The 20,411-nt window shown below is 37.0% G+C and overlaps 1 protein-coding gene across 2 annotated transcripts; it reads left to right on the top strand.

Moving 5' to 3' along the window:
* Positions 1–268: 268 nt before the first annotated feature.
* LOC108429600 (scrapie-responsive protein 1) lies at positions 269–15,896 on the top strand. 2 transcript variants are annotated; one of them, XM_017701465.2, is made up of 5 exons: positions 269–430; positions 3,558–3,653; positions 7,824–7,895; positions 9,323–9,564; positions 15,224–15,896. In XM_017701465.2, exons 1-5 carry the CDS (start codon positions 428–430, stop codon positions 15,288–15,290), a joined length of 480 nt encoding a protein of 159 aa, XP_017556954.1. In that variant the 5' UTR covers positions 269–427; the 3' UTR covers positions 15,291–15,896. The 2 variants fall into 2 exon arrangements, with proteins under 2 accessions (XP_017556954.1, XP_037394665.1); XM_037538768.1 differs by lacking the exon at positions 269–430 and having other exon boundaries at positions 2,609–3,653.
* Positions 15,897–20,411: the final 4,515 nt, after the last annotated feature.

Genomic DNA, 20,411 nt, shown 5'->3' with positions numbered 1-20,411 from the left:
CACGGGTATATACATATATGAGACAAATATAACACATTTATATACATTTGTAAACAAACTATTTTTATTATATGAAAACAATTTTTAAAAATGCATAAATATAAATAAAAAATGGTCGTGTTTAAGCGAAATGTGTACAGCGCTCTTTATAACGCCAGCGTTCTCCGCTGCAAAGACGCGAGTCGTGACGTCATCGCTTTTATTTTTATTTTTTTTTCTTTATTTAGTTGTTTATTTTAAGAAACTGCTTATAAGGTTTAGGGCAAGAAAGGGTCTGCAGGTTACCGGAGAGGAACTGGCCTTGGACTGTTGGTTCCACGCTAAAGCTGGGGAGAAACACCGTCAGGCAAGCAAAGGAAGCCCGTAGCTGAGCACCGCAGAAAACCTCGGAGGGAAAGAAAGCATCAGTAACAGCTTCTCTGGTTACATGGTGAGATTACACTATCACCAGAGAGCCCCTCTAGGCCCGCGGTAGCTTCAGAAGGGGGGACCCTGCTGCACTTTTAAACGGGATCGCTTTTCTGACGTTGATTCCCGCGTGCTGATAGCGCACAGCTCTCGAGAATGTAACTCTTGTCAGTTTGCAGTTTCCCTTAAACTGGAAATGTAGCCGCGTTCATTCACGGACGGTGAGGTCGATCGTAAATCGAGGGCTGAGAATGAGCATTTGAGCCGTAACAGCAACATCGCTTGGCAGGTCCGGATCGCGTCGTGTTTGTGTGCCATGAATTAACATGTCACAGTTTAGTCTGTCTCCTCTTTACAGCGCGGCAAGTGACTGCTGTACGAGTGCCGCCACAGCCAGGAGAGCTTATAGTGCTCTCAAGCACACCCAAGCATTACAGCTGTGTTTGGCCTCATCTGTCAGTGCAATCGCAGAGAATGAAACTCAAGAGGCCACTTCGTGATTGCTGTTTCTGCAGAAACAGACTCATTCTTGAGTCCCTCACAAACCCAAAGCATTAGCACGGTGATATACAGGGGGTGTTTCTGTATGACACCGACCCAAACACTTTCCCGCCACAACAGCCCACTCAAACTAAACTGTTTGCAGCAAATGAAGGACTTTACTTAATATTGGTTACACAGTGGACGTTATTAGATAAATCATTAGGCGAAATGCTAAAACACTCGCGAAGAACCCTTCTTGACCATTAACGCTGAGATGGCTTTAATGGCCTCTGTCAGAGAAAACTTCTCTAATCCGCCCACTAGAATCAGACGTGCTCGTAGGTTGCTTATCGTTGAATGACAGTTCGAGCCTCTATTCTCAGCACACCTTTGCTACCTAAATGACGTTTCCCTTCCCCTGCAACGCCCTCTTGTGTTCCAAAAAAGTAAAACAACATACTGTGGGGACTATTGGGAAAAGATTATAGACAGATCCCAAGAAACCCATCAAAGCCTTGGTAATAAGCTGCTTAAATCAGGATAAACATGGTTCAGCCACAAAACAAATTTAGCTGATCATCCAAGATCATGTTTGGTGCCTGGAGTTGGTTTCTTTAGTTTTGTACTGGACAGATACAAGGCTACTGGAGCTAACAAGTAGTGGAAGCTAATAGCCATCCATTAGAAACTACATATCAAAGTCATGACGCACTTGCTCTAGGTCGTGTCAAGCTGTGAAATAGACTCAAATAGACATCAATGATGCACTGTTTTGAATTAAAATGGAAAAAAACCATACAAACAAAATCAGGCCTGAATTCTGAAGTCCACTTTTATAGTTAAGAGCATGTCATACAGTATCTACAGTGGCTATAAAATCCAACTGCAGTACTATGGGAAATTCAGAGATCACCCTTCATTTATTTCATTTATCCTTTGAAAATGGACATTAAAGTACAAGTTATTAGATTTTCAGGAGAGTTTCCAAAACAGGTTTTTAAAAAAAAATATCTATCTATCTATCTATCTATCTATCCATTTTCTAAGCCGCTTCTCCGACAGGGTCGTGGGGGGTGCTGGAGCCTATCCCAGCAGTATTCGGGCGGAAGGCAGGATACACCCTGGACAGGTCGCCAGTCCATTGCAGGGCTGTGTGTGTGTATATATATATATATATATATATATATATATATATATATATATATAAAATGATCATCAGATAAACAATACTAAAATGCTCAGAGAAGAGAAAATCAGTCTCACTGTGAGAAGACAACCCTAGGGGTCTGAAAGGAAACCCTTAGTGTGAAAAGGAAACAGTCAATAATAAATGTTGCAAATCAAACAAAGAAGCTGATGGTGTTCTCAGATGAACAGACTGGCCACCTCAGAGCTCAGACCTCAACATCATTGGATATGTTTGAGATTACCCTCCATTGCGAGAAGCAGAAAATGCCTAAGACTGAACTTTGGAGGAGGGGAAAATAACCGAATAACTGAAAATAACATAACTGAACCATAATCCATTGAAATGATATTTTCTAATTTGTACTCCACACACACACTGTCTCGTCTCCAAGCTATTTTATGCTATTGTTCTGTTTTAAAACATTAGGCTATCAAAAGATACAAAATATGTACTTTTCCACAAGACAAAAAAAAAATGTTAGATACACAATTGGACCTAAAAACCGCTGTTGTACCTTTGAGGGCACATTCACCTTGTTTGTCTCTGGATGAATGAAAAATGTACCTGCACAGAACCTTTATTTCTAACAGTGTACATTAGCTTTGCAGCATCCCGAAAAATTAGAAGCAAAGACCGGACACCAAGCATGTCTTTACTGACTGATTACATTTAAAGTAAGGGATGATGAGGGGAAAAATATATACATTTAAACTGGACCTGAATCATCCTGTCTTACCTGACTTCAGGCCTGATCTTTGTGTTTCTGTGCAAGATATATTCTTCAAAAATCATATTAATATCAGTATTGAATGTTAAATAAATGACAGTACAAAACATGGTGCGAAGTGCACAAAATACACACACATACAGACACACACAACCCAAAAACAACTACATGACTACATCCTCCCAAGGCCCCCTGGTGGCTCAAGAGCCTTAAGCAACCATGTATACAACTTATAGCATGAAACAGCACCAAGGTAAAGGAAACACGCCGTAAATCTACTCTGCAAAATACTTTTTTTTTTTTTATCTGTTGACGACTGTTGTATAATGGAAATTACAACTTCATACATATAACTGGGTGGGAGGTTTTCATTTTCTCATGAGACAACATGTCAACAATTTTAACTACACTCAGCTTTTTTTTCTTTTCTTTTTTTTTTTTTTTTACTGGATCTGAATATAGTGTTGTACTTTTTCTGAACCACCATTTCATCAGTATGACAGTAAATAAAATGGAAGGATGCTACTTTGAATTCAAATAATGTGAATGTTGCCTTTCTTTTGTCTGTAAGCCAGAAAGGAAATACAAATAAAGAAAGAAATACAAAGAAGGAAAGACAGAAAAATATAAAGAGACAAAGAATGACAACACATTCTTTCCTAAACTGACATGAGCACTCCAAAAACATGCTTAGACATCATTACTTAATTAACTTAATTTCATCACTTTTTCCACTTTCTTTCTTCCTAGAATCTAGAGGACTCCAGTTGGAAAAGCTGTCCCAACACAGAAACAATGAAGCTCAACCAAAAACAATTATTCAAAAAAGTCTTTAAATACACTCTGGTAAGACTTTCTGTGATTAAATTTACGAGTATGTTGAACGTTATGAAAAATAAAACCTCATAAATGTAACTCGATGATGGGCTTAAATTTTCTTACTACACAGTGTCAAAGTTCTGTGGCATTTTAACTAAACATAGCATTCTGTGTCATTTCTTTTCCCTTCATGGAGGTTTATCTCTTTAAGGAACAGCCGTGCCTTTGACTAAAGAGTTGTAGATGGTAAAAATAATAAATCTTTAAAACATGCATTGGAAACAGTGGGTAAGGTCTCTATTGTAACACACAGATCTGTTATATACAGACATATGGCTGCTGTGCCCACATCCATAACTATTATAACTACCAGCTGTCATAAATAACAATTATAACTGCCAGTATTATCACCATTCATAGACTTGCGTGGTTCTCAGACAGCAAAGGACTACTACAATGTAAGAAAGCTCAATTCACTGTCCAACATTCATGAGAAGCAGCTGCTTAACCTGAAAATCAAACTTCCAGCAGATGGCGCTGCAGGAGAAGTTCCAAAATCTGCTTGCAACTCAGCAGGTCTGTAAAGCCTACAGATGGTTCTTCAAGGGCTCTTTAGGAAAGAAAATAGTTATATAAAGAACGATGAAAGCTCAAAGCACCTACTGCATGATTAAGGGGTTCTTTGCATCATGAAAGGGTTCTGCAGATTGATGGAGAATGAGCTATAGATGGTTCTATATAGAACCTTTTTGAACATAGTACAACATAGTACCCAAAAGGGTTCGTTTGTTACTATCACATTCTGTGAGACACTCTTATGATGCAAAAAACTTCAATCATGCAAAGAGTTCTTTGAATGTTCATGTTTTTTTTAGAGAACCATTTTAACTAAATAACCTCTGAAGAACCATCTTTTCAGAAGCATTCTGAATTGAGATTCTTCACTGAAAGGAAAGTGTAATTTAAGACTAAGCATAATCCCTGGGTGTGTAAAGCCAACCAAACATGTTTTGTTAAAATAAAGAATTATACTACTTGGAGCTGAGGGTGCTTTTCATGATCAAAACTACAATAATCATTATCTAATACTACCGCACTAAACACTACAATACAAAAATATAACCAAAAACCTCACAGAATAGAAGAAGAAGAAGGCTAGTTTAATTTCACAAGGAAGGGAGGTAGTGCACATATGCACAGCATGCAACATACTAGACAAATCAGAAACATGTGTTGGAATATAAATATATATACAAGAGAAAATAAGATGTTAAAAGATGATAAATAAAATAAAATAATCTGTAAAAATGAATGAAAAAAATAGATGTATGTGAACATATACATGTAGTATGCAAATGTTTGTGCACCCATGATCAGATGGCATATTTAGTTGATTTTAAGTTAAATTTATTTATTTAACTTAAAAACATTACAATTACTGTTTATTACGTGAATTTAACATATTGAACATTAATTAACATACCATTGATCTTATCCAGTGAATAAATAGAAATTGTGCTCGAAATTTAGCAGAAAAATTGTCATACTTAAGTTTGTTTACAGTGGAAGAAGTGTTGTATACAAGGTCTTGGGAGACATATAATGGTCAAAAGTAATGGTTTGGGACGCTTCTATCATTTTTTTGGAGAATTATTTTATTTGTGAATGTATTGTGGAAATTGTGCTTTACCATGTTCAAAAGTACATATTTTCAGCTATATTAAGATTTATCGATCTATACTTTGAGATCAACTGAGCAATATCAAGTTAGAAAATATTCACCCAACCACCCCATTTTCCTACAAAAGTGCTTAGGCACTAATCTAAAAGCGTCTTCAAACAGGAGATCTCCAATGTCTCATCCAACACACCGGACTCTAAATTTCATTGACATTCTGAAAGTAATTTAGACAACTAAGAAAACTTGAGCATTGAGTTGAATAATTGAACAAAATATCGTCTCTTCGTCCTAAAATGTCAGTGAAAAAGATTACAGATATAATGAAAAATGTAGTAAAGAGACAGGACATGTTCAAAACTTGCCATGTTCTGGCCATCCAACAGAGAAAATCAGACTTTGTAACTGAACACTAGCCTGGTGAGCACTCCCATGAAAAAGGTCAGTGCTGGAAGCCAATGTGAGAATTCATTCATAAATAGCAAATCATGCCACACAGCTGATCAGAGCAGACACTGATACCCATCTGTAGGGGTAGTAGTGTGTGGTGCTTTATACTTTCTCCAGGCTCAAGTCCAAGTCAGACTAAAGGCTACAGAGGGGCACATCTGCATTTCAATACAACTTATTCATTCAGTGCACTTCACTCATTTACGCTGCCTGAATGCAGTGGCCTCAGTGCACGCCTGCTGATCACTAACACAGACAATGTCTCAATGAAGACATTCCAATTTTGCACTTCTTCTCTGTTTGGCCTGGTTTGGCATTTATATCACTTCAGTCAGTGCAAAGGAGAGACTCGAAAAAATGGACTGCGAAAAATGGCATTCAAGTAAATCACAATACTTCCAGGCTTTTTCCCAAAACAAGATGCGTCACAATATTTAGTTGTTTTTTTTTTGTTGGAAGAGACATAACAGAAACTTTAGCACCACACATATTATTATAATAATAGTACTTCCACAACTACAGTTATTTTATTCAATGTTTTACAAACTACACTGCACTGAATCCAGTTGAACAGACCAATTAATGCTCATTTTATAATGAAACATGCAGTTGGTCGGTGGTCTTTAAGTGCTTACAATATCCGCAATATAATCAGAAAAGTGTATTTTGACATAATTTCCACAATAATGATAAATTATTGTTGTGTTTCCTCACCCCACCTTGGGTCATGATATAAATTATAATATGCCATTTTATTTTCAAATAAATTAATTACATTCCAAAACAATATGTTGGGAAATGAAAGTCAAAGGCCAAATATGTAAAACATTTTTTTTCATTATTCCTGCAGAAAGCATTAATGTGTATACATATAAGAACATAAGAAGAAAACCTAACCTATTTCTAGGCTTTTTACATGTATAAAGTGATATTGTCAAGTTGCTATCTTAATGCATTTACAGATCATTTTACTTCTTTGGAACATTCACAGTTATCTGCCAGCATAATAAAATGTCTAAAAAAATCTATGAAGAAGAAAAATCTTCAATCTCATAAGGAGAAATATATATGCAATATATAGTCTACATTTAAGATACTTGGCCTACAAATCATGTTAAGTAAAAGCCTGAGCAAAATAGCATGCAGACAGATAGATAGATATAGTCCTGACACAAGTGAGCAACAGTTACTGAGTTCCAGCACATCTCCCTGCAGTGAGAGGTGCATTTTAAGTCACTCTACCTAATGTTTGTTTTAATAAGCTAAATCTGGCGTAATCTGTGGCTGCCTGCCTCTGCTGGCCTCTCGAAATGTGTTAGGACTATACACTTACACTTTTTGGCAGCAGCAGCAGAGCTGGCTAAACCTAAAGTTCAGTAGCGTGTGATTTGGTTTGTTTTAGAGATAACATAGAGGTTTTTAATCACTGTTTTGGAAATAGTTCAATACAATAATCATGTACACTATATGTCCAAATGTATCAAAGCACCCTTTCAAATTAGTGAATTCAGATGAAATATTAGATGAATAAGTGTCTACAAACTTTAGGACCATGATATTTTGTCATAGTCCTAACAAAACTTTAAAACTTCAAAATGAAACTTGATAGAAGAAACTAAAAAAGTTTCTATTCTGAATTAAGGAGACCAGAGACTATTTAAAGTAATTTTGGACCATTTCTGTTGGTCCATTCATCATGAAATGTTTAGACAATGTAAAGATGAGGTACTGTTTTCATATGATGTAACAATAAAATAAAACTAATTAACAAGCAAAAAAGTACTTCATTTTTATATGACAGCAACGATTCATATCTGATAAGTTTGTTCACTCATGGCGTGATATTTCAGCAGGCCTCATCAGAGACGTTTCATTGGTAATGTTTTCGCCCCCCACCCCGAGAAGTGCATGTAAGTAAATGCTAGCACTGTCCAGCCCTGCAAGATGCGGTCAGAATCGTTGCTGCCACCCCTCACCAGTGGCCCATAGACCAGTTGGAGAAAGGGACAGATCTGTTGCTGTCAGAAAGGTGCGATATAAGGAGCTCACTGTGTAAATCTTTTACTCAGAATAGAGCAGAGCTGAGACATTCACTCACAACCCAGCACTCCACGCAGGAGAACACACACATACACACACAGGTAAGCTGTTCCTGGACTTTGCATTGCTTGGAAAAACAGTCTGCTGTATTATTGTGCATGAGCCATAAAAAAGATCAGAGTTACATTTTATTATATGTGCAATAACTTTTTATCTTTTGAATGTGCTGATTTTTAGTGAGCTTTAGTTTTGTAATCATTAACAATGTTTTGCTAATCTCCAGTAGGAACTTCAGTGTAAAATCAGGATATCAGTCACAAATTGCTGCTATTTACTCTGTGTTGTAACTATACCAAGAAGAACCTCTGTGTGATGGTAGCATATACAATACAAACTATGCTCTATTTAATATGTGCTTGTAACTGAAAAAGAGGAGAAACTGCATTTTGACAATCAGTTTATGAATGCACTTGATATATGGACCACTCCACTAAATGAGTTCAAACAGGTCTCACTGTGAAAAAACTGTTTACAAAAACAATTAAGTATTCAGACCACAGATATAAAGTATTTTTTTATGATCAATTTAAAACAAGGCACTGATTGACTCTAACCCTAAATGCCTAAAACAAACAAAAAACAACAACAAAAAAACATATTGTTTGTAGGTTGTTCAATAATTCTTATAAGATCTTTTTAAATAAAATTTTTGAAACACAAAGACTTTTAGATTATGGGCGAAGCCTTATTTTAGCCACACCGCTGCATTTTAGCCACACCCCTGCAAGTGAGACTTCATCCTTGTCCATCATGGCCACACGGTGAAAGTATTAGTCCCAAAATCTGAAAATCAGTGGATTACTTTAAGAATAGTTAAGAACTTTTATTACCAAAATACATATTTTCTGCAATTAAATAAACTTTTTTGTGTTTTAATGAAAAATATTGTGATTTTATGTGTGTACAACGTGAGTTCTGTTCAAAATTACCTAAAAATCACTACCAAATCATTTGGTAAAATTTCCATAGTGTAATGACTGTTTTGACAGTGACAAAATTGAATATTCAATCATTTATTTTAATAAAATAAACATAATTAAGGCATCAGTTCACTCAAAGCAAAAGGATTTCAGTCCTTTTGCTTCGAGTGAGTTCAAAGTCCAAGTCAGTTAGAAGTCTGGAATGGGTTTTGGATTCTAATTTTAAACCAGTTTGGTACAATGATCCATACAGAAGTAAAACCCACACTCACTAATGTCAAATTAACCAAGTGGTACAGTTTTACTCTTATACTTTTTTTGCAACTGAAACCAATCATCTTCTAAAATGAGTGATTCACTAAGATCTTCCTTTAAAAAAAAAAATCTTAAATTTATTCTTGAGAAAGGTCTTAAGATAAAAGTCTACATCAGATTTTTAATGTGTGAACAAATCTCAAATAAGAAAACACTGGTGAATGTTAGAATCTTTGTAAAAAATTGCATAAGTCTGTTTAAAGAAGTTTTTTTTTATTATTTCTTGCTGACAGGATAAAATGAAAGTGTTACTTCTTGTGGCTATTCTCCTACTTGGGCTACACGCTGGTACTGCGCTTCCCTTAAATCGCTGGTCATGCTACAGAAAGGTGCTGAAGGACAGAAACTGTCATAATGTTGTCAGTGGACTTGAAATGATGAGGCCTATTGACTCCCTACAAAACCATTACTGGGAGGACAAGAGTTGTGACATGGTCTGTTACTGCAACTTCAGTGAGCTGCTCTGCTGCCCCAGGTAATTGCACCTTTTCACCAGTAGATGGAGCATTTGCCAAAGTTGTGGCAGCCAGAAGGCTCAGAAAAAGTACAGAGGCACTAAGTAAAAGTACTTTGTCAAAATCCCACTAAATTAAAACTAGCAGTATTGCTCCAAAAATGGTCAAACAGTATTGATATTTAACCACATTCAAGTACACAAGAGTAAATGGTTTCACTAATAAAATGAACAATCAGGATTTTTCTTTTTACTTTAAAGTATCTTTAAAAGCTTAGCCTCAGTTGGTTAAATGCTATGCAATCCAGACTAGGGAGTCTACCTGGTCTTCCCCAAAATCCCTTTATTACATACTAAGTCTTATTATTCAGTAAGTACAGGCACTTCAATGCAAACTGTCTAAGGTGTTCTTAGATTACAGGAGTGCGTAATAAAAGTGGGTGTATTGGTGGGCCTTGGCCATTTAAAGGGTTAACCCTTGCCAAGTAAGTGTGCGTGATATGCTGACGAATGGTCAGCACGTTTAAAAATGCACTGAAGCAAAACAGTTTTCTCTTGTAAGCATTCAAATTCAATAATAGTAGAGTAATGTACATATGTTTCACAATGATACTTATGATTGAAACAGTACAATTGCTTAAGTATTTTCCACCACTGGTGGCCAAGGAGCAGTGAATGTAATTCATAGTGAGAAAGATCCTGCTACTGAAAGGCCTGCTACTGAACACAGACTGCATTGTAGCTGTCATGAGGCTTCTATTAATGCCTGCACGTGGGCAGCAAGGGGACGGCCTGGCCCTCTGATTCACTGGCCTAGTTGGACACTTACACACGATTTTAGTCAGTGCTGCTGGACAACTTGAATAATTCAGACCTGCCCCACAACAGCTTATACTGAAACGTGAGCACTTCTTCTATAAATACAGCAGTGTACAGACTCATTTATAAGATATGATTAACTGCTGCCCACCACAATTCACACACACGTATCAAGAAAACAGGTAAACTACACATCCACAAAAGACACAAAATCCACAAAAATGAGAGGAAAAAGATTCCAATTAACCTAAACTCACATGCACTTTTAGAGGAATAGTTTCACAATTTTCTCCCAGATGTACTCACTGTACCATACCACTTCCCTACATGTATTCCATCAGCCAAGGAATGCTTGGCATCTAAATTTTGCTTTTTTTGTTTAGCACTGGAGCTACAGTAATTAAGTCCAGCAAACTAATTCCAAAATACATCTCCAAATCTGCTCTCAACTCGCTCAGACTGCATCCTTGTAACCATTAAGTTGAAAATTTGAAAAGTCAAGATCAATAGGTATCTATAAACACAAACAGCAGAAATTGTGAACAGAATGTAATAATAATAATAATAATAATAATAATATTATTAATACATTTTATTTGTAATGCACTTTACATTTGAAGCAAATCTCAAAGTGCTATATAGCAGAATTATCTCTATAAAGTCAAAGAACTACTATAAAAACATCTTTACACTCCATAGGAAGATCAAGGGTTGTAAGTTATGCTAAAGAGAAAGGTTTAAAGTCGACTGTGGTACCCTCAGATGGTCAGGGAGAGCATTCCATAAGCGAGGAGCAGCAGAACAGAAGGCCCGGTCCCGCCATGGTGCTAAGTTTAGTTCTAGCGGGGAAGAGGCATTTGCGTTCATAGAGCAGAGAGATCGTGATGAAGTCAGTGGGGTGAGGAGTTCTTCCAGATAGGTAGGGGCATTGCCATAAATGCACTGGTGGGTGAGGAGGAGGGAAACCTTGTATTCGATCCTGGCAGAGATGGGAAGCCAGTGAAGAGAACAGAGGATGGATGATGTGTTCATATTTTTACGCACTCTCATCAGCCTTTATGTCAGGGTGATGTATATGCACACAGACAGGAGTCAGAATTCAGCACAACACTAGTGTCCAAGATCTGTGTACAGCTGAATCAAGAAGATGTTTATTTTTATAGTTCACAGTAAACCATATTCTGTCCTAAACAACGTCAGAAGTTGGCGTGATCCTAATGAAGTCCCAAATGCAGTTTATGCAGGATGAAAGAAATGAAAGAAGTTTTGGGGGCATATTTACAGAAAAGATTTGGGTGACTATTGACTTCTAGTGAGCAAAAAGATCAACAACAGGAGCAACCTCGTTGCTCTAGTTCTTTAAAAAAATAAAATAGGGTTAGGGTTTTATATACATATACGTATACGTTCACAAAACATAGTTTTGGCTAGAAATATTGGCAACCTTGCAGTTTTTACATGTAATGCACCAATTAATCCAGAGAACTGTTGAAGTTAAAATGCTTTGTTGTTCACATGTGCATTTCTCTTGATGGAATTGGAGAAACATAAAAAGGCTGACAAAAAGCCAAATCTGAACATATTCCACATAGGACTCCAAAAAGGGACAAAGCTCTTAGCATCCATTAGAAATTGTGAGATTTTAAGCATGTAAACCTCCTTTAATCGGTAATTAAACACATCTTTCACAAGTTACAATTGTAGACACTATAGAAATCATAGTCAACCTTTGTGTTGTCTGTATGCACTACACTCAGCATGGAAAAACAAAATTGTGGAGAAGCATAAGCAATACCATGTCCATCTCCTGATATTTAAATATTTCTGTGTCCACTGTAAATAACATCATCAAGAAGTCTGCAGCCCATGGCACTGTAGATCACCTCTCTGGAAATGGATAGAAGAGAAAAGCTGAGAAGAGACTGTAGTGAAGGATCATTTGAATGGTGAAAGATCAAACAAATTTAAACTGAGCTGCAAAAACAAGTTAAAACAGTGTCAGCTCATACAATCCATCAATGTCTGAATGAAGGGGGACTCAGGTAGGGGACCCAGGATGACCCTACTGCTGATACAGTGAGGCATTTGCAAAAGCTTACTGTAGGAAGCCAAAACTTTCTGATTGAATGTCCTGTGGACATGATGAGAACAAAATAAATAATTTTAGTAAAGCATAGCATTGGGCCTCATTCACCAACTGTTCTTAAACTGTTGTTTAAAACTCACTCACACAGTTTTCACAAAGATTCTGACATTCACCTACATTTCTTATTTTAGATTTGTTCTTAGGTAAGAACAGAATCTACACACACTCAAGAGCACAAAGGTGTGAACAACTCTGCAGTGTAATAATAATAATAATAACATGTCATGAATCTTACATATATTTCAACATATTGATGAATGAGGCCCATTGTTGTTTAGAGAAAATGTAATATGTCCATTAATGAAGAAACAAAACACAATTCCTATGGTCAAACATGGAGGGGGTTCACAGTTTTTGGGTTTGTTTTGCACCTGGCACGGGGTGTCTTGAAATTTGTGCATGGCATCATGAAATTTGAACATGACCAAATAATTCTGGAGGCCCAGTGGCAGTAACATGGGTCTCTGTCAGAGGTCATGCATTTTTTAGCAAGACAATGACCCAAAGCATTCATTAAAAGCACCCAGAAATGGTTTAAGACAAAGCTCTGGAATGTTATGAAGTGGCAATCAGTGAGCCCTCATAGAAAAGTGCCTTCATAGATAGTGGGGAAATCTTAAAGCAGCAGTTAGAAGTGAGGCCTCCTACAAACCTGGGATATACACACATACATACATATATACATACACACACACACACACACACACACACACACACACACACACACACACACACACACACACACACACACACACACACACACACAAATCATCGCAGTTGTCAGAAGTAAACATATCTCCATTTTTATCATTTTTCAGTTTTTGGCATTATTTTAAAATGCCTGTTGCCTTTTACATTTACATTTCCAGCATTTAGCAGAGGCTCTTATCCAGAGTGACTTACAAGAAGTGTGTCCATCTACAGAAAGTATCTTTGCTAGTTACCAATAGGTTAGAGAGAAAGCTAGTCCTGAACTCAGATACTGCTAGAAACAAAAAAACTGTCACTGTTGATGCCCAGAGAAAAAGGAAGTGTTGAACACAGAACAGTGAAATACAATACAATACATAAGTGCAGTACAATACATTACAATCAATACTTAATTCAGTGCTCATTTAAGTGCAGTATAAAGAGATGCGTCTTCAGTCTGCGTTTGAAGACAGCATGAGACTGTACGAACAGCGAGTGGGAGTTTGTTCCACCACTTGGGCGCCAGTATGGAGAATAGTCTCAATGCTTGTCTTCCACGTGCCTTGAAGGATGGCAGGTCAAGCTGAACTGAACTCGAAGCTTGAAGCACTTATGGTACAGTTTGAGATTTCACCATTGCCATCAAGTAGGTAGGGGCTGGTCCATTTTTGGCTTTGTAGGCAAGAATTAGGGTTTTAAATCTGATGCATGCAACTACAGGAAGCCAGTGAAGGGAGCATAGCAGTGGGGTGACGTGGCTGAACTTGGGGAGGTTGAAGACGAGCCTTTCACATTATGTCAAAATTTCATGATGAATGGACCAAAAGCAACAGCCCAGAATGGCTTGGTAAAAAGTCTGGTTCCATTGACTTACATTAAAAGTAAAGTATGTTTCCTTCTGTAAAATGTTATCATTTTGGAGATGATATCCAAACACACACACACACACACACACACACTCACACATTTTCTAAGCCGCTTCTCACTCAGGGCCGTGGGGGGGTGCTAGAGCCTATCCCAGTGGTCATTGGGTGGAAGGCAGGATAAATCCTGGACAGGTTCTTCCAAAAACAGTGAGACATACACACACACATACAATTGCAAGGGTGTGAATACATCTGGCCAAGACTGTAATAAATTACCTGTATGACACTGTTGCTCAAGATTTAGATATGTAACTTGTCATTTCAAAATGTTCTCTGAGCTATTGCCTGGAAAACAATAGCAGTCTGGTCAGTTTGGCCTATTACTTACAAAGGAACACCCAAAATCTTATCATATTTGTTTAAAAACATAGCATTCCAACATAGTGTTTAAATCATTATAAACACACTATCATTTTGTTTTTCATAGATATTAGCGACTATTTATAGTCCAGACTTTCCCATCTGTTCTTTAAAATTTAACATTTTTTAAATGAATTTAAAACTTGCCTAATTATGTTAAAGGAATTATTATTCTTTCATTTCTAAATAATATATATCACTAAAAACTGAAAAAAAATGTTCACTGAAATTTAGTAAGGCTTACTGTGTTCCTCCCCAACATATTGAAATCAACCAAAGAATAATTTCAAATATAATCCACTCAATGCAACTTTAGTATGTAGGATGTGTACATAGATACATAGCTACACTTTGTGTAATGTTTAAGCCAGTTATCTACTCTAAAACAACTTATAGTGCCACACTAACAACTTCTAAAACATACTGCAGTCAACAGGTTGTTATGTAAGATATACTGAATGTAAAATCATACAGGACGATCAAAAAAACAGGTAATCAATACTGTGAAATACAGAGATCTAAAGCCAAAAGTATGTCTACAAAAATGGCTATAGAATCATCTCAGACATAACATACTAACTTGTAACTTCAGTTCAGCATATCAAAGGTCTAATGAAAAATCTTAAAATAGCTTCTTTGCATAATTGTTCAATTCGAGTCAAACATCATGATCTTTCTGCAATAAATTGGAAATGTTGACTGTAATTTTTTTTAAAAGTTGTTTTTTCTTTTGTTCCAGGGATATCTTCTTTGGACCAAAAATATCCTTTGTGATCCCCTGTGATACCGCTGAGGCTGGAGTCTGAGAGGACTGAACGTTTCTTGCCATAAAAATGTACGACAGAATATCATTTGAAAATGAGCAACTGTAATGCAGTGCTACTACTGCATGACTGCTTCAGAGTGAAAAAATGTGTATTACCACCTCTCCAGTTAAATGTATAGTCAAATTGGCCTCACACCCCTTTTGTTCAGTAACTGTGATACTTTACAACATAAGTATCCAATCCTGCTTCTTTTTGCAGGGATGAGTTCAATCCCTAATACAACTAATCTGATCCATGTAAATAATGCCTTCATAAGCATTTGAATATTAGAGCCAGGTGTATTGGATTAGGATGGGAACTACAGTGCCGGCTCTCCAGATGTACAGATGAATAGGTTCAGTGCTAAAATCAACTGTAACATGTGGAGTCTACAAAGACCATCATCACTGCCATTTATAAAATCTATTCAAAGCCTGGTCTGGCAGCGGCCCAGTGTGAGCAAGAAAAGTGTGTTCTTTTCTTGCTCACACTGGGCTTAGGATGCTGTTTTTCTTGAACGCTGCAAACTGTAAGGGTTTCGGACATTCTACAAATACAAAACTGTAAAATGTATAGATATTGCCAAATAAAGTCTACAATATTGAATGTATCTCGTTTGCAGTTATGATTGTGGTGTAAATCTAACAGATAATGGCAGTGGCAATGTGCCAGGAAATTAACAGCCCACCCAGGTTAAATGGCAGCTCATCCTGGTCAAACTGCATGTTGTCGAAGTGAAAATAAGTCCTCTATAGGGAACAAATTTTCCAACAAATTATAGTGTTAACATATTAAGAAAAGAAAAAAAAAAACTTAATAATGTTTTTAAACATTATGCCATAATGTTTTCACACTTTTTGTAATTTATTCTTGGTGTTGTACTTGGTACATACACATATTCTACAGAAAAACACACCTCTAAACATCTTAATACACACTTGTTGTTTATTTGTAGATTTAACCTATTGGGAAAATTTTATATATTGGCACATTTTATATATTGTGTTTTTCCCAGTATGTTAAACTCAAAGAAATAAAAAAATGTCAGGAAAATGCCATTATTAAGCTTGTTCCACATTTTTTTACTTAAAAAAAAATCAACCATGTATGTAAATTTTACCGGGGGTGTTCAGACTTTTGCATATGTCTGAATGTGTATGTATGAGGAAGACAAAGCACTGTAGTTGGTCTTTTATTGTGATTACAACCTCTTAGCTCAAAAGGTATTGTTGGACTCAAGCCTATTTGCACAACCTTAAAGGAAACACCTACCTTACACATTCTGGCCCCTTACCCCAAATATTGATCAGTCAAAACATGTTTGGCGTCTTTACTTTTAGCTACGAGACTAATAAAATAAAAGTCCACTTGTGCTGCTATAAAAGAAGATGTAGCTACATTAGCCTTGTAGCTGCAGTCAACACTTAAGATTCAAACTTCAGACACTAAAAATTTCTTGGCTACACTTGGGGTAAGGGGTCAGAATGTGTAAACTAGATGTAGATTCAAAGGTTTGTCATATGTACAGAGAGAAAGTTGCACTGTACAATGAAATTCTTACTCTGCTCTACAAGTTACTATACAAATACTACATAAAAACTAAGTAAAAGAAAGAACCAAAAACAGAAGAAGGGCAGGAAAAATGTATATACAAATATCGCTGCTCTCTGAGCAAAACCTCGTATCTCCATTTTTGTTTTTTTCAGTTTTTGACATAATTTGACCGTACCTGTTGCTCTTTACGTAAAAGCATGCTTCTTCTTGCTTTTTGCTTTTTTAAAAAAAAAACATACGGTATACAGAAAGTGCCAGACGGAAACAAACAGCGCATACAGGTGAGCATTTGTGCAGTGTATTATATAACAGCCACTGCTGAAATGCACATTGCTGAAAGTCTGTAATGTTCTAGCAGCCGTGTCATGGGAGATAGGTAATGGGCATGTGGCAGAGGCTCTGGGACCACTTTACTGGTCAGATGCCACAGTACTGGTCAGATCTAATATTTCTCATTAACAGACTGTGCTAAGAATATTATAAGATTACTAAACCTATTTCTAGACCTGTGTTCACATTTTAAGCCGGTGAATCCAATGATATCGACTACACTGCCAGATAATTTTCCTTCATGCTGTTTCTTGCGAGGAGCAGTAAGGGCAATTAAAATTGTATTCTTGAGTATGACTTTAAAATAATATGCACGTTTAACTGTTTTCAGACTTTTTGACACAAAAGTGATGACATGGCATATACAAAATATTGCTACAGTCTTTAAAATTAGAAAATAAATAAACAAAAGTTCCACTGCAATCACAGGCTACTTCTTTTACTTCCATTCAACACCAAATTACAGATAAGGATTTATCCCCCCCGTCAACCATGCACCTTTTGTACCCTGTTGAAAAACTCATTCAAAAGCAGTGTGGCAACTTCAAAGCTCCCCAACACCTTAGACTACCTGGGGGTAGTCTATTGTTTCTACCCACTGGACAGCCATTATCATGGGCTGTCTGCATGGCCAGGTAGAGGAGGGGGAAAGTGAGAACAGTTTTTAAAGGGCTTTTAAACACACAGGCCTGAGGTAACAGTATTATGTTAATTGCTGCCTGGGCACTTTAGCAAGTGAGAAAGCCCTGTATTGTGAACTATGCAACTGCAAAGCCTGCAAGTGGAGCACATAAACCTACAGTATCTCAGGCATTAAGATAAGAACTAATGCTTTGGTGTAAGTTCTTATTCCATAAAAAGATCTATAACATTTTGTTTTGTTTTTTAATGATATATAAAATGCACAGAAAAAATGGAATTAATGATGTGGAATTTCACTGATTTATCAAAAAATCTACAATAACATGGTTAATGTAATTGTAATATGTAACCAAAGTTATTCAGAGTGGTTTAATGTAAAATGCGCAGCTCTAGAGAAACTTACCAAGTCAGAACCGTTCACAGTGGTAGTGATAGGAATCAGACCATGAATTATCATGGTTTGTCAAGGTTTTTGGTTGCCTGTCCTCAAAAAAAACAAAAAAACTAATTCCATTATTTTTTCCAAGCATGAGGTTAAAGGTGTTTCTTTTTTATCAAGATAAATCATTTGCATACAAGAAATGGATCCGATTACCCTCAGCGTATTTGGTTGCAAATTATGCTGCCTGTGACATATTCAGGCATATTACAGGGCTATGATGACAAATTTACTGGTGTCCACCACAATTTGGTGATGAATTGATTCGAAATGAAGAGATGCACTGAACCTGGTAGAACCTAGATTTTTGAGAGGCTTCAAATTGTCTATCTGAGCAGTGTCCTTCTTTGAGAAGCAAGGGGAAATCAAGAATTCAAACCATTATTTTATAAAACCTGTATGAAACCCCAATAGTTTTTTGAAGAAGAGTGCAGAATACAAAAATTTATGTGAGTATGACTACAAGCGTTTACTTTGGTACATGGTTTGTAAAACTTACATTTGGACATAAAGAAGTCAACAGACTGTGTAAAGCTAAAAAAAAAAAAGAGACCAAAAGAAAGACCACGTACCTAACCGCGGCTACACTCTTTTACCACAATCATTGTATAATGGGCTGTAGAGGAAAACCGTGCATGACCTAGAAAGGCAACATCAACTAATATCATATATGTGTAGATTTTGACCATCCTAAAATTTAATGTCATATTCACCAGCTTAATAGTGAACAACACTACTTACATTCCTCTACTTTTGTGCTGCAGCAAATGAAGCAATGAACTGTATGAACTACAGATGCAAGTTGGACATTGGCAGTTATAATAAAGTGAAACTAGGCCACCAAAGCTATCAAAGACCTCATTAAGATATTAAAGGTGAATTCCTCTGGTTTTTCAAAATTTTTGCAGCATCGACTTGTGAAGATGTAAACAAAATCATTCAGGGTGGTTTGATAACAAATGTTCTGTTCCAGAGAAACTTGCCTAGTTAGACCTGATCACAGGAGTGATAGGAGCCAGACAAGCAAAGCTCTTAAAGGCTCTACAAGCCTCTAAACGCTACTTCACAGAAAGCTATGCCGTGAAATAGTAATGAATATGCTGCCTGATGCCTAAGACAGTGTTTTATAATGTAATTTTGAGGTTTTGGCACAAAGCTCATTTAAAAGCCATTCATGGCAGAGGTACATTCAGGTAAACAAAAACTTCCCCCAGACTTCACACTATTTAACTATTACCAACACTACATATAAAAACTCAAAGTATATGGAGCATCACAGTCTGTGTTAGATATAACAACCCTAGTTCCTTTTACCGCCGTTGTACATAAATCTGAGTCAGTAACATTAAGCGTCTCTACAATGAACCATTTCACATCAAACCACTCTAAACACCTCAGCGATTGAACTGTACGGGATTTCTTTTTAAAGAAACAGTGGAATTCCCCTTTAAGTCTGGGGTGGAAGTTAAGTTTGGGGGGGTTGGGAGTTAATCAGTGTCCCAGCTGTCCCGCTCAGTCAGTGGGCTAAGCCTACAAACCTGCGAGTGAAACTGAGGCCATCTTTTGGTGGATAAACACAGCAATATGGTGCCCTTTATAACACACGGTGTAAGATAGCTTTTGCTGATAGAATAATTCAGTGTTGTACACGAAACGGTGGCTTTCACACACGCTAGAACTAAATCTTCACCAACACAGATCCCAGTGACATGACCCTGAGATTACTGGGTGTGAGTCTTCGCTCTGCTTCTGTTTTCCACTGTGGGGGGTTTGGCGCCATTAAAATGAACACAACAACACACAGCGCTGCCGGTTAACACCTACACAGTTTCCCACATAAATAGTTTGCCGCCTTTAACTCTCGACATGAACTCCAGCACACCAGCACTCCCGCTTTAAATATTAATAAACAGGAAAAAAAATAAGAACGAGCCCGCTTAAACTGCGACAAGACCGCCGTCCATTTTAAATCCGCTCAACAGCCAATAGCGTTGAGACAAACATAACCGTCACCCGCTCTAACGGTGAGTGCTTGATTGATGCGTCGAGAAACCAATAGGGACGAAGGATTCTTCGTCGTGACCAGGTCATATTTGAATTTTAAAAGTTTATAGCCAATCAGACCGAGGCCTTGAGGGCGGAGCCCGGGAGGCATT

Source organism: Pygocentrus nattereri, chromosome 5, assembly GCF_015220715.1.
Source record: "Pygocentrus nattereri isolate fPygNat1 chromosome 5, fPygNat1.pri, whole genome shotgun sequence".
NCBI lineage: Eukaryota > Metazoa > Chordata > Actinopteri > Characiformes > Serrasalmidae > Pygocentrus > Pygocentrus nattereri.
The sequence above is the reverse complement of the archived record's forward strand: the minus strand, read 5'-3'. Positions and strand labels throughout refer to the sequence as shown.